Genomic DNA, 15,184 nt, shown 5'->3' with positions numbered 1-15,184 from the left:
TCACTCATTCTCCAACGCAGCAATCCCCCTCCTAGGAACCAACCCCACAGAAGTATTCAAGCTGGCACAAAACCACATGCGAATACATTCACAGTGGCAGCGTCCATCCACTTCCCGCCACCTGCACGGCCACCCCTGCTCTGGGCTCCATCGCTTCCCACCTACAATACTGCAGCAGCCTTCCAGCCGGCCTCCCCGCTTCCGCTCTTGCCCCCCAATCCACTGGCCCTACCTCAGGCAGAGACATTTGAAACCAGATTATGCCGCTCTCCTGCTCCAATCTGTCACAGGTTCCCTGTGCAGCCTCCTGAGCACAAGCCTGCGCGCCGCTCGACTCACCCTGCTCCCTCCCTTGGTAACCTGCCAGCAGCCACGCAGGCCTTCCTGGATCCTAGAAAACACATTTGCTCCCGCCATAACACTTCGGCATGAGTTGTTCTTTCTGCTTCTTCCCCCAACTTTTCACATGACCCATCTTTAGGTCTCAGCTCAAGTGCCACCTCCTTAGAGAAATCCACACTGGCCACCTTACTCCAAAATGAGTCCACACCCTCTTCTATCTGGCATTAGGCTACTTGTTCATACACTCACTGTCCGCTCCTCCTAGAATGTACGTTCCAGAAACCATTGTATCCCTAGCATCTGACTGTGCTTGGCACCTATGACACTGCTCCTCACACAGCTGTTGAATTGATAGGCACACCAAGAGAAACCCAAGTGTCCATCAGCAGAATGACATAAGTCTGGCACGTGATAAAACAATAATAGCTGGTGCCGGCCCGGTGGCACAGTGGTTAACTTCACTGGTTCCACTTCGGTGGCCTGGGGTTCGCCGGTTTGGATGCCGGGTGTGGACCTACACACTCCTTGGCACGCCATGCTGTGGCAGGCGTCCCACATATAAAGTGGAGGAAGATGGGCACGGATGTTAGCTCAGGGCCAGTCACCAAGGGGAGGATTGGCAGCAGATGTTAGCTCAGGGCTAATCTTCCTCAAAAAAATAAATTAATAAAATAATAATAGCTAACATGATGTATTGAACACTAATTATGTATCAAGCACTGTTCCAAAGTCTTTACATGTATTATGTCATTTAAACCTCATGACCACCTTATAAGCTGGTACCTTGTTACCCCTATTTTGCAAGTGAGGAAACAGGCACAAAGAGGTTAACTAGCTTAACCAAAGTTACAGGGCTAGAAAATGGCTACTATAATCAGCTAATAGATAAGGGTGACAATAAGGTAGAGCGATTTATGGTGGACTCTGAGGCCCACCCTGCCCTGGGTAGGCAGCCACTAAAAAGACAAAAGCAAAGGTAACACTTAGTAAGAGTTCCTGTATGCCAAGCACTGTTCTAAGCAATTTATCCTATACCTGCAAGGTAGTCACCATCATTATTCGCAGCTTACAGATAAGAAAGCTGAGTGGGTAGACAGATACTGCCCCCTCCCACAAGGTCCACACCCTAGTCCCTGGGACCTGCAATAAACTACTTTACAGGACTTCTACATCATGAAAGGAATGTTGTGGATGTGATTAAATTAAGGGTTTTGAGATGGGGAGATAATCCCAGACTATCTGGGTGGGTCCAGGAAATCACAAGGGTCCTTAAAAGCGCAGGCAAAAGGGTCAGCTCAGAGGAGATGAATGACAAAAGCAGGGTCCATGGTCAGAGAGAGATTTGAAGATGCTCCACTGCTGGCTTTGGAGAGCAAGGAAGGGGTCACGAGACAAGAAATGCAGGTGGCTTCTAGATGCTGGAGAAGTCAGCACATTCTCCCCCAGAGCCTCCACAGGGAGCAGGGCCCTGGCAACAGCTTGATTTCAGCCCAGTGAGACTGACGGCAGGCTTCTCATCTCCAGAATTGTAAGAGAAGAACGGCGTGTTGTTTCAAGTCACTGAAACTGTGGTAATTGTTACAGCAGCAACAGGAAACTCATACAGGGAGGCACAGAGTCGTTAAGAAACTTGCCGCAGATCACACAGCTACCAAACAGCCAAACAGTATCAACTCAGGCAATACTGCTCCAGAGCCTGGGCTCTTCAAGTCACACTGCCTCTCAAAACCACAAATAAATGCAAACTGACACTGTGACACACCGTGCCCACAGCCCACCGGCAACAACGATGCTGGTCATTACCCTCCACAGAGGGCGCACTAAGCACCAGGCACTGAGCCAGGTACATTACACAGTCCTGCACTGAAACCTTCATCATGGCTCCTCACCACTTTTTCTCTCTCAGAAAAAAATCATACGCGCCCTCAACGTCGCATAAATTTTCTCTCCCCAGGGGCCAGCCCCATGGCGTAGTAGTAAAGCTCACTGTGCTCTGCTTTGGTGGCCCGGTTCGCAGGTTTGGATCCCGAGTGCAGACCCACACCACTCGTCAGTCATGCTGTGGCAGCAACTCACATATAATACATAGTAAGACTGGCACAGATGTTTGTTCGGGGCCAATCTTCCTCACCCCCCCCAAAAAAAAAAAACTCCCCTAGAAGTCCAGGGGGCTCCAGACCCCAAGGCAGACCATCACATTTCCAGAGGAAAGGATCCACGTCTGCTTTGAGAAAGGAAAAAACCAGGACTCAGAAAACGTGTGCAAACTCTCCCGGCTAATGGGTGCCCAGAGCTGGGATCCAAATTGAGTTCTGACCATGATCTCTGCTTTTTCCTCTCTTAACATCTCCCCCACACTGCCTTGTATACAGTAGGCCCTAAGTAAATATTTGCTGATTTACTCTCCTCTCTTTTGACTTCTGCTGCCACAGGAATACCTTCTAAATTTCTGAGGAGGAAGGAACCAGAGCCATTACACCACAATCTTTGAATTCACAGTACACACTGCAAGTGAGGTCAAGCCAATGAATTCCACTCCCAGTTAAGAATTCTTAAGACTCCCAAATTCATATTCAAATCACATGTATTTAGAGTCTAATGTGTGAGAGTGAGTCATGCAAAAATCCAGCATGAGACTATTTCAAGTAGGGTGAGCACAAAGTCCCGAGGCCAGAGAGAGCTTGAGCACATTCGAAGAACACAAGGATTCAAGTGGCTTGAAGGGAGGAGCCAGGGAGAGGGAGGCAAGATCAGACAAGGCAGGGCGTGAAAGGCAATGGATCTGAAAAGCCTTGGATTTTATTCTGAGTATAACAGCAAACCACTGGAAGCAGGGCTTTTGTGATCTGATTTTTTAATTTAAATCCGTTTGGCTGCTATGTGGAGGATGGATTATAGAGTCAAGAGTGGAACAGGGGAGAGCAGCGAGGAAATTGCTGAGGTGAAGAGATGAGGGGTGTGGCTGGGACTAAGAAATGAAGATGAACAGACACAGTTTGAAGCAGAGCCCGCAGGGCTCCCCAACAGACTGGACGTGAGCAGAAGGAACAGGGATGAATAAAGGACCCCTGGGTTTCCGGTCTGCACAACCAGACAAATGGCGGGGCCATCAGCATTTGACAGATTTGACCATCTTCTCCTTCCAGAAATACTCTTCTTCACTTAACAGTAGACTACTTTTCACTTAAATCTATAATCCTGCTCCCTGGGACTACCCATTCATTACATTCACTTAAGAGTCTCGTCAAAATCCAAAACCGAACTGCAGACTGCTCCCCACTGGGACATGCCGAGGCAAACCTGCTCCTGCCACAGCCTTCCTGGTCCTTCTGGAGTCTCCACTCACCCCACCGCCTCGCGTCTTACACGTGCCTTATTATCTCACCCTATTTCCTATGTAGTTCCCCCTCTTTTGTTGCTGGTGATTCATACTTGTCAAATAATTGCAGCTATAACTCACTGAGTGCTTTCTGCGTGTAGACACTGTTCACGCACTATCTCATTCAGTTCTCAGCAAGCTTACAAAGCAAGACTCTATTCCCTCCACTTGATGAATGAGAAACTGAAGCACCGAGACAGGCTGTGCATCCAGGAGAACAGAACCAAGAAGTTCCGGAGTGGAGATCCAAACTCAACCGTTAACCACTATCAACCAGTGCCATACGCTGGTCCTTCCATGAAACAACTGGGACGGGCCTCCAGCACACAGGACGTGCTCAGTCACTCCTACGGCTCACGTGCGCCTCCAGAAGTCCCTTTGAACAGCAGCAGTGTTGGGTAACGTGTTTGAAAACAGGGCAGTTTTTGTCATCCTTTCTTTGCAAAGTCAGAATTTCCGAGTTGAAAGAGTCCTGCGAGATTTAGTCACACCCAGCCCTCCTTTTTGCAGACGGGGAACCTAAGGCCAAGAAACTCTCTCCTCCAAGGTCAGACGGCGTGCTAGCAGAGCTGGGAACTAACCCCAGGTGTCCCGACTTTCTAGGTCTTGGCAACGTACAATCGTTTCATTCGCTCAACAAATATCTAAAGTCTACCAACCCGCAAGCACTGGAAATGTAAGAGGCCAGTCAAACCCTTGTCTTAATCAGGGAGCAGTCATAAAGTGCTTGCCCTCACAGAGCTTATAACCTACTTCCTCTTTCCAGTCACCCTGCCTTCCTCACTCCTAGATCCGGGACAAGCTACTGTGGCGTGCAAGAGGCAAAACTCCACACGCCTTTGCTGTGAGGGGCAGCGCAGAAGCCACCGAAGCACACATTCTGAGGACACGCAAGCTGCCGGCTCCAGCACTCGCCTCTCTGTGGATCTGAGAGAACGAGCCCCTAGTGAGGGAGACGGGCCGTCACGCGAACAGCAGCGCCCCTGCAGTCGCTCACTCAGAGTCAAGTCCTCCGTCTATCTACTTGGTGTGGGGCCTTGGGAGTCGGCGCCCCTCCCCGAACCTCATCCATAACACGGGCTGTGCACCAGAGCAAGAGATGCAAACGCACACGCTTGCGGGACCAGGCAATCACGTCCAAGAGTGAAGCTGAACCGACGGAGACGCGGCAAAGGAAGACGCAAAAGGAAAAGGCAGCCTCCACTTAGCTCCAATCAGTGTGGACATGTCTCACTTTCCCACTTTTCAAAAGACAAAAACCAGAAATTCTATGGGAAATCTCCAGATTAGGAGTGGAACAACACATCCCCCCCCCCCAACTTCTCATTATAAAAAATTTCAAACATACAGAAAAGTAGAAAGAATAGTTCACATCTTGCCCTATTGGCTTTACCCATATACCTACATCACGGCATTACACACCTCAGCATGCATTTCCAAAAGTACCACACTCTCCTTTATAACCACAATATTATCCTATCTAGAAAATAATCCCCAAATATCATCTAACAGGCTGAATATTCAAATTTCCCCCACTGTCTAAAAGATTTTTTTTTTTAAGATTTTATATTTTTTCCTTTTTGTCCCCAAGGCTCCCCGGTACATAGCTGTATATTGTAGTTGAGGGTCTTTCTAGTTGCGGCATGTGGGACGCCGCCTCAGCATGATGAGCGGTGCCACGTCCGCGCCCAGGATCCGAACCCACAAAACCCTGGGCTGCCGCAGCAGAGAGCACAAACTTAACCACTCGGCCACGGGGCCGGCCCCTCTAAAAGATTTTTTAGTAGAAGTTTTCTTTTTGAACCAGGATCCAGTCAAGGTTCACACCTTGCACCTAGCTCCGCCTCTTTACTCTCTTCTAATCTACAACAGTGCCTTCACTTGTTGTTTCCATGACAGTGACATCTGGAATAGAAGCAGGGCAGTTGTCTGGTAAAATACCTCACTTTCTGGAATCTTACCGTTACCTCAATGGTGTCCTTCAATTCGTTCCTCTGTTCTCTAAAAGCATGATTAGGGCCAAACATATCTGGCAGGAAAACTTCAATAATAACACACTGAGGTTTACTTCACCCCATCGGAAGGCACGTTATTAATAATCACCTCCAACCTAGACAAAGGAGTTTTTAATTTCTCTCATGTTTAATATTATCTTGGCCTTAATGGATTTTAAGTTATTAAATATTCTTAAATGAACTCAATTTTATTCTTTCTGATGCTCGAATTCTCCCAAATTTACCCAATTCTCTAGATTTTTAATGCTGGCAACTAATTTCAAAAACTCTCAACCACTGTGTGAGAAAGAGACCCCACTGTTAACCACTCCACTGTACGAGTCCCCGGGAAGGCCCCTTTCATTAGTGTTACCCTCCCTTCCAGTTCTCTGACAACCTTGGCCCAACATCACACAGTCAGAGGCGGAACTGCAGCCGGGACGCAGTCTGCCGACTCCCGGGCCGCCTTCCATTCCACCAAGGAAGCCCAGGCCCCGGAGCTCTCCTGTCCCACCTGGAGCTTCCTAAAGGCAAGTGAATTTGCTTTGGAGAGCTCCTTCCTGTCTGTCCAGGGAAGGGAATCACTGCCCTTCTGACTCCACAGAGCCGCTGCGAGACTCAGTTGAAAAATGGACAAGACAGCACTTTAATGAACTCTAAGACTGTCTACAAACAGAGACCCCAAATTATAGATAACCCCTTCCTTCCCGCCCAGGACCCTCAGCCAATCAGCTTCAGGTTCTCCGCTCCCTCAGAATAACTCCCACCTCCCAAGAATCCCACATCCTGACTTGGATCTGCCCCTGAGGTCCTGCCCTCCTCAGGAGCCCTCATGCATTACTCAGTGCTCCTGAGAGAAATCAATCCTCCCTCACTGCATGCCAGTTTAACCCTCACCATCTTTACCCCGCTTCAAACCAAACTGCCTGCTGCCCCACCCCCAGGATGAACCCTTCTAGTATACTTAGGGTCCCCTCCGCCATCCTTTAGGGCCTCCTCACACTCCAGCCCTTCAAACAGCAGTCCCTGAAATCAATCAACCCCACCTATGTCTTCAGGCTTCAGGGCTATTCTTATCATTTAATTCTTCACCTTCTTCTTCTTTTTTTTTCTTTTTGGAAGATTAGCCCTGAGCTAACATCTGCCGCCAATCCTCCTCTTTTTGCTGAGGAAGACTGGCCCTGAGCTAACATCCGTGCCCATCTTCCTCTACTTTCTATGTGGGACGCCTATCACAGCATGGCTTGCCAAGCGGTGCCACGTCCGCACCCAGGATCTGAACCTGTGAACCCTGGGCCACCGAAGTGAAACGTGTGCACTTAACCGCTGTGCCACCGTGCCGGCCCTAATTCCTCACCTTCTATTTCAGGTGCTGCCCTCGGATGAACGCTTGCTAATGCCTCATGACAACACCCCCTCCATCACAGAAGCCCCCACACATCTGAAATGAGTCTGTAGTAACCCCCACCTCACCACACCCACACTCTCTCTCTCTCACCAAAAGATTTTAGAAGCTTCCACCCCTCAAACTAAATTCTCGTAACCTGCCTGCCTCCCCAACCCTTAGACCTATTAATTCTATACTCTGTCCTCCTTCCCATCAAACACCCTCCCCATCACCCAGATTTCAGCGCTGACCTCACTCACCTGTTTCTACTTAGACGTATAATAAACATCTGAAACAAAAGTCCAAGAGAACTCCTGCTTCTTCCCTACAGCTTTTCCCAGCTCGGTAAATGGCAACTCCATCCTTCCAAGTCGCTCAGGCCAAAACCCTTGGAGTCATCCTTGAGTCCTGCCTCTCCTACACCACACCCCGAATCCCTCAGCAAATCCTGCCCCTCCGCCTTCAAAATAACATCCAGAATACAGATCTGACCGCTTCTCCAGATTTCCAAGGCCCCCTCTTTAGGCCTCAAGTGGATTCCTGCAGCAGTCTCCGGAATGGTAAATCCTCACTTCCACTCTGCCTACTTCAATCCATTCTCCAAACAGTGAGCCTCTTACAACACAAATCAGATCATGTTACTTCTCCGCCCAAAACTCTCCCACGGGTTTCCCAGCACACTCAGAAAAGCAAAGCACTCCCCGGCTCTGCCACCCTGTTTCTCTAACTTGCCGCGCGTGCGCTGGCCTCCAGGATGTCACACTGGCCGTTCTCTATGCTAGGAAGGTTCTTCCAGGCGGCACCTGGCTCTCTCTCTCACCCAGGTCTGAGGCTCCACGTCACCGCTCTGAAAGGCCACCCTGTCAAAACTGCGCTCCTACTTCGCCATCCTTCATTGGTCCTCTGACCCTGCTTTATTTTTCTCCCTAGCACTCGCGTTACCTAATATGACATGATTTCCGTTTGTCTCCAACACCAGAATGTAAGCTCCATGTGGGTAAGCAGTCTGCATAGCTCACTGACACAAGCTCCGTGCCTAGAACAGTGCTCGCGGCAGCTGCTCCATAAACATCTGATCGAAACCATCACCTCTTTCAAAGACGTCCCCTCCGATAACTACTCCTCAATGCCCGAGGCAATGCCCAACCTTAGTGCCCCGGGACGCGCCCCCGAATCCAGACACACGCAACCTCTTCAGGTACCTCCAGACTCCCACTTGAAAGAACTTCCTCCAAAACTCCTCCGAAACCCTCCTTCCTCCAGATCGACCCAGCCCTCGGGAGCCAGAAGAAGGGGACCTCGCGTCTGTCCGGTCCGCCGGGCTGCCCAGCGCCCAGCAGGGCACGGGAGCCCACGATCTACCAATGAATGAACTACGCCCCCCGCCTTCATCCTTTCCCTGCATCCCCGGCCCCTCCCATTCTCTAAGGCCCCATCCCCGACCCAAAGCCCGTCATCCGCCCCTTCGGGGGTCCGAGTCCCGGAGTCTGCATCCTCCTGATCCCTCAGGACTCCCCCACGCCCCTTCCGGAGACCCCCAATCACGCGGAGCGGCCCCCTCCCCACCCCGGGACGCCCCCGCTTCCCACACCGTCCACAGCATCCCAAATCAAGCCCTCCGGCCCTCGCAGGCGGGCCAGCATCCCCGGGGACACACCCCCGCCTCCCCTCTTCCCATCCGACCCTCCCGCGCCCGGAGGGCCGCGAACGCCTCAGGCCGGACGCCCCCTGCAGCCCCTCCGCCCCACCAGCCGGCCCGGCCCTGACCGTTTCTGGGCCTCCAACCCCCACAGTCGGATCTGCCGGTCATACTGCGCCGCCTCCTCCTCGCTGATGCCGCCGCCGGCCTCCTCCTTCTCCACCATGGCGCCGGCGCTCGCCGCCCGCCCCGGAGTCCTCCTCACAGCAACCGCCCGCCGGCCCCACGCGCCGCCAACCGCCGCCGGCCGCGCGCCCGCGCTGCGTCTGCGCCTGCGCCCGGGGCCGCGCCTGCGCAGTACGGCCGCCGCCGCCCGGCCCCGCCCCCGGAGTCTGCGACCACGTGGGCCTCCTCGGCCTCAAAGGCGGGCCCGGGCCTGCCAGTCACGTGACGGAGGCTCCAGCCAATCCTGGCTAAGAAACGGCTGGTCTGTGGCTCGACAAGGATCCCCAGGTGGTTATTTATGAAGCTATTAATTTAGCAAATATTTATAGAGCGCCTGCTGAAATCCTGGCATTCGGGGTGGTGTAAAATAGGGTGGCGCATGAAGTAGACAAAGTCCTGCCCTCATGGAGTTTACATTTCTGTTGAAGAGGGCCAAAGAAAAGTAAATATAGGGGTGACCTGGTGGCATAGTGCTTAAGTTTGAGCTGCTCTGCTTCAGCGGCCTGGGCTCCCCAGGCCCACAGGCGCGGATCCCAGGCGCAGAGCTACACACAGCTCATCAGGCCGTGCTGGGGAAGATTGGCACAGACGTTAGCTCAGGGCCAATCTTCCTCACCAAAAAAAAGAAAAAAGAGGACAATATTAAATCAGGCCATGATAAATGCTTTGGAGAAAAACAAAGCAGGATATGCGACTACAGGGTGACAAAAGTGGCCAGGGAACATCTCTCAGAGAAGGTGACATTGTGCACCTCAGAGATCTGAAGACACTGAGGAAACAGGCTACGTGGATAACCGGGAGATGGGGCATTTCTGGTGTTAACTTGAAAAGCCTCCAAAGGAGTTTATTTAGGAATAGCCAAAAGAATCACAATTCTAGAGTGCATCCTATGGCAAACCATAGGCAAATCCAACAAAGAAGGAGAGCTGCTTTTATAGAGAAAAGAGGGAGTAGGGAGGGGGCAGGGCTGTTCTAAAGGAAAGTCCATTGGGGGAAAGTAACAGTTGGGGGGGCAACTGATTCTTATTGGCTGAGCTGTGGCATTTCTCATTGGCTGGACTGTGGCATTTCTCATTGGCTGAGCTGCGGCATTTCTCATTGGCTGAGCTGAGGCATTTCTCATTGGCTGAGCTGTGGCATTACACATTGGCTGGGCTGTTGCCAAGGTCAGGAGAGAAATCTTCCTTCAGTAGTAAAGTAGTTTTAGTTCCTCTTCAAGATGCGAGCCTGTGTCTTCCTGTTTGGTGTAACTGACCATGTGTGATAGGGCGTGAGAGCTCCCCCTACAGACCTTCCTGACTCCAATTTAGTTAGGGTTTCTTTTATTAGTTTCCACACTGGGTAGGGGGGAACAGCAGGTGCAAAGGCCCTGAAGCTGGAGTGTGCTGGCACTGGTAAGGAACTGTGGAGAGGGCATGGTTTCTGGAGCAAAGTGAGAGGGGGGCAAGTGGTAAGAGATTAAATCATAAAGGAAGCAGGTGGGGCTGGCCCCATGGCCGAGTGGTTAAGTTCGCACGCTCTGCTTCGGCAGCCCAGGGTTTTGCCAGTTCGAATCCTGGGCACCGACATGGCACTGCTCAACAAGCCATGCTGAGGTGGCGTCCCACATGCCACAACTAGAAGGACCTGCAACTAAAAATACACAATTATGTACCCGGGGGGGGGCTTTGGGAGGAAAAATTTTTTAAAAATTCTTAAAAATAAAATAAAATAAAATAAATGAAACAGGTGGGGGATCATGTAGGGCCTCGTGGTAGCTAATATGTATGTTCTTTAGGCAAGGTGCCTTTTTATTATTCATTCAACATACTTATTGACACTTGCTATGCATCAACCATTGACATCTGTGCTAGGAATAGAGCAGTGAAAAAGAAAGAAAATAGCTGCCCTCTCGTGGAGTTTAAATGGGCTTTACATGGATTCTTCCTTTTTTTGTTGTTGTTCTTCTCCCCAAATCCCCCCAGTACATAGTTGTAGATTCTAGTCGTGAGTACCTCTGGTTGCGCTATGTGGGACGCCGCCTCAGCATGGCCTGATGAGTGGCACCATGTCCATGCCCCGGATCAAACCAGCAAAACCCTGGGCTGCTGAAGCGGAGCGCGAACTTAGCCACTTGGACCTGGGGCCGGCCCCTACATGGATTATTTCTCTAATCCTTATAAGATCAGATAAATTCTTTAATATTCCCATTTCACAGCCAAGGAATCTGAGGTCCAGCAAAGTTAAATATTAGTAGCCTGAACAAAGTCTTCTATCTTAGAAATAGTGAAGTTAGGATTCAAACCCAGGCTGTGTGGCCACCTGCTTCCTCTGAGGTTATACTGCTGGTGACATATGAAGCTCCTACTATGTGCTCTGATCTTGCTGCATGAGGTACACACTCTGTGAACCTCAGTGGTGGATATTTCATCCCCTTTTACAGATTACAACTCTGGGACTCAGAAAGGAGCAGCAATTCATCCAAGATCACAATGTCATTCAAAAAAATTGGCCAATGCCTACTCTGTTGCTTATTGATATGCAATAAATTATGTAAAAACGTAGGGACTTAAGGGGCTGGCCCTGTGGCCTAGTGGTTAAGTTTGGCACACTCTGCTTCAGCGACCTGGGTTTGGTTGCCGGGCACAGACCTACACCACTTGTCAGTGGCCATGTTGTGGTGGTGACCCACATACAAAATAGAGGAAGAGGGGCAGTGGATGTTAGTTCAGGGCAAATATTCCTCAGGAAAAAAAAATTAGGGACTTAAAATGACAATAAACATTTTTTATGTCTTATAGGTTCTGTGGGTCAGGAATTCAGGAGCAGTTTGGCTGGGCAGTTCTGGCTCATGGTTTCTCAGGAGGGGGCAGTCAGATGTCAGCTGGGGCTGCAGTCATCAGAGGCCTGGGGTGGAAGATTGTGTGGCAAGGTGGCTCATCTACATGGCTGGCAGGCTGATTGGCTGATGGCTGAGGCCCTCAGTTTCTCTCCACATGGGCCTATCCACCTGGCTGCTGGAGTGCCCTCATGACCCCGCAACTGGCATCCTCCAGACGGAGTGGTCCACAAGAGCAAGTTGAAAGCAGCAATGCCTTTTAGGACTCAGCCTGGGAAGTCACTCACTGTCACGTCTGCAGTATCCCATGGGTCACCACTGGTCAGCTCTATTCATTGTGGGAGGGACGATGCAAGGGCGTGAGTCCTAGGGGCCGAGGATAACTTGGGGACCATCTTAGAGGCTGGTTACCACATCCACTAAGCACTATGCCCTGTGAAAATAAGGTGAATAAAGAAAGATGGAGGGGCCAGCCTGGTGACGCAGCAGTTAAGTGCACACGTTCTGCTTTGGCAGCCCGAGCTTCACCGGTTCGGATCCCGGGTGCGGACATGCCACCGCCTGGCACGCCATGCTGTGGCAGGCGTCCCACGTATAAAGTAGAGGAAGATGGGCACGGATGTTAGCTCAGGGCCAGTCTTCCTCAGCAAAAAGAGGAGGATTGGCAGCAGCTAGCTCAGGGCTAATCTTCTCAAAAAAAAAGAAAAAGAAACATGGGCCTGCCCTGCGTGGGGCTGACAGTCTAGTAGGGGAGACAGACAGTACTTCATCAGTCAAAGAATTATTCACAAGTTCAACTACTCGGCAGATCCCTACCACATCCCTACTAGGTGTCTGGCTTTGTGCCAGGCCCTGGGAATACAATAGTGATGAAAATGGACAAGCTCCTGCTTTAGACGCAGTTACAGTCCACTGGGAGAGAGAAAATAGCGGCATAAATACAAATAGATAGGAACTTTGGGAAGTGCTGTGAAGGAAAAGAAGAGAGAGCTAAGACAGCGTCTGAGTCAGGAAAGGATATTCCGAGAATGTAAATGTTCGGCTTCGCAGAGAAAATAGAGGTTAAAACTAACAAGCAGGGGAAGAACCCCCCGGCAGAGAGGATGGCTGCCCCTGCCAAGACCCAGAGTTGAAGCTCGTTCTCTCTGTCTGATTCTGCCTCCCGGAGGGTCTCTCCTTGGCCCGCCCTCCCCTCACCCCAGGCACTCTGTGGGAGGTTTAAAATAGGTCCATAAATCCTTTGATATTCTTCACTGATTTGGGGGGAGGGGATTTCTGTCCCCTGATCTTGAATCTGTGCTCTGTGGCTGCTCGATCAATCAAATACGATAGAAGTGAGTGCTGAGCCAATTTCCAGGTCCAACCCTTGATAAATGGGGAGCCTCCCTTCAAAAAAGCTAAACACAGAAATACCATATCAGCCAGCAATTCCACTCTTTTTTTTTTTTTTTTGAGGAAGATTAGCTCTGAGCTAACTACTGCCAATTCTCCTCTTTTTGCTGAGGAAGACTGGCCCTGAGCTAACATCCATGCCCATCTTCCTCTACTTTATATGTGGGACGCCTGCCACAGCATGGCTTGACAAGTGGTGCCATGTCCACACCCGGGATCCAAAACAGCAAACCCCAGGCCACCGAGAAGCAGAACATGTGCACTTAACCACTGCACCACCAGGCCAGCCCCCCAGCAATTCCACTCTTAGGCGTATACCCAGAGGATTTGAAAGCAGGAACTCAAACAGATAGCTGTATGCCAGTCTTCATTGTAGCACTATTCACAATTGCCAAAGGTGGAACGATCCAAGTGTCCATCAACTGATGAATGGATAAACAAAATGTGGCATATCCATTCAGTGGAATATTATTCAGCCATGAAAAAGAATGAAATGCTGATACACACTACATGAATGAACCCTGAAAATTTTATGCTAAGTGAAAGAACCCAGACACAAAAGGTGATGAAAAGAGAAATAAGTAGTGGTGATGGCTGCATCACATTGTGAATGTTCTTTTTTTTTCTTTTTTTTTTGACGAAGATTAGCCCTCAGCTAGCATCTGCTGCCAATCCTCCTCTTTTTGCTGAGGAAGACTGCCCCTGAGCTAACATCCGTGCCCATCTGCCTCTACTTTATACGTGGGATGCCTGCCACAGCATGGCACCAATCAGTGCCATGTCTACACCCAGAATTTGAACCAGCAAACCCTGGGCCACCGAAGCAGAATGTGCACACTTAACTGCTGTGCCTCGGGCTGGCCTCTTGTGAATGTTCTTAATGCCACTGGACTGTACATTTACAAATGGCTAAAATGGTGGATTTTCTTATACATTTTTTACTGAAATTTTAAAAAATTAATAATGTAATATACCAAAACCCACTGGATTGTACAGTCTAAATGGGTGAAGTGCATAGTATGTGAATAGCACAGTAAAGCAGTTAAAAAAAGAAAACGAGAGGCCGGCCTGGTGGCATAGCAGTTCAGTTCACACACTCTGCTTCAGCAGCCCAGGGTTCACAGGTTTGGATCCCAGGCGCAGACATACACACTGCTCATCAAGCCATGCTATGGAGGCATCTCACATATAAAATAGAGGAAGATTGGCATAGATGTTACATCAGTGACAATCTTCCTCAAGCAAAAAGAGGAAGATTGGTGACAGATGTTAGCTCAAGGCCAATCTTCCTCACCAAAAAAAATAAATAAATAAGGAAATGGGCAGCTTCCACTTTCTATCTCTTGGGACACTTGCTCTTGACCCCAGCCTCCACGCTAGCAGAAGCCTAAACAGCCCAGGGAGAGGTCCACCTGGAGAGAAACCAAAGCTCCTGACCCTCAGCCAGGTCAACAGCTGCAGCCGACAGCCAGCACCGACTTGCTGGCCACGTGAGTGAGCCATCTTGGAAGGGGATCCTCTGGCCGACCGTCAGGCCACCCCAGACGGAGCAGAGATGAGCCACTCTTGCCAAGCCCTGCCCAGAGTGCTGATCCATAAGCAAAGGAAATGATTGATGTTGATTTACACCAGCAAGTTTTGGGATCGCTTGTTACATAGTGTTGGATGACCTGAATATTCTCCCCCCCACATCTCTCTTCACACGTTCCGCTCTCTCTCTCCCTCTTTGCCTGACCCCACTTCCCTTTCTCTCCTTGACTCTCTGTCCCTTTCTCTGTGGACACTCCTCATCTTTCTGGATTCGATCTCTCTGACATGCTCATTCATTCAAATTTCCCTCAGGACCTCCTCTGTGCCCAGGCCCGTGCTAGGGGACACATGGAGGGGAGTATTTTGTATTGTGCGGTCAGGGAAGATCTCTCAGGGGAAGTCATGAGCAAGTAGAGACCTGGGGAATGAAGAGAAGCCGGGTGACTGAGCCATGGTGACTGAAGGGGACAAAGGCATC

The 15,184-nt window shown here is 50.3% G+C and overlaps 1 protein-coding gene across 2 annotated transcripts in view; it reads right to left on the bottom strand.

Moving 5' to 3' along the window:
- The window catches only part of SAE1 (SUMO1 activating enzyme subunit 1), a 64,664-nt gene extending 55,567 nt beyond the window's left edge, over positions 1-9,097 (bottom strand). For both annotated transcript variants that reach the window (XM_070633073.1, XM_070633074.1), the window contains exon 1: positions 8,870-9,097. In XM_070633073.1, the coding sequence (XP_070489174.1) occupies positions 8,870-8,967 (98 nt within the window). In that variant the 5' untranslated portion in view covers positions 8,968-9,097. The remainder of the gene's footprint in view (positions 1-8,869) is intronic.
- Positions 9,098-15,184: the final 6,087 nt, after the last annotated feature.

Source organism: Equus przewalskii, chromosome 9 (assembly GCF_037783145.1).
Source record: "Equus przewalskii isolate Varuska chromosome 9, EquPr2, whole genome shotgun sequence".
Lineage (NCBI taxonomy): Eukaryota > Metazoa > Chordata > Mammalia > Perissodactyla > Equidae > Equus > Equus przewalskii.
Note: the sequence above shows the minus strand (reverse complement) of the source record. Positions and strands in the feature narration are given on the sequence as shown.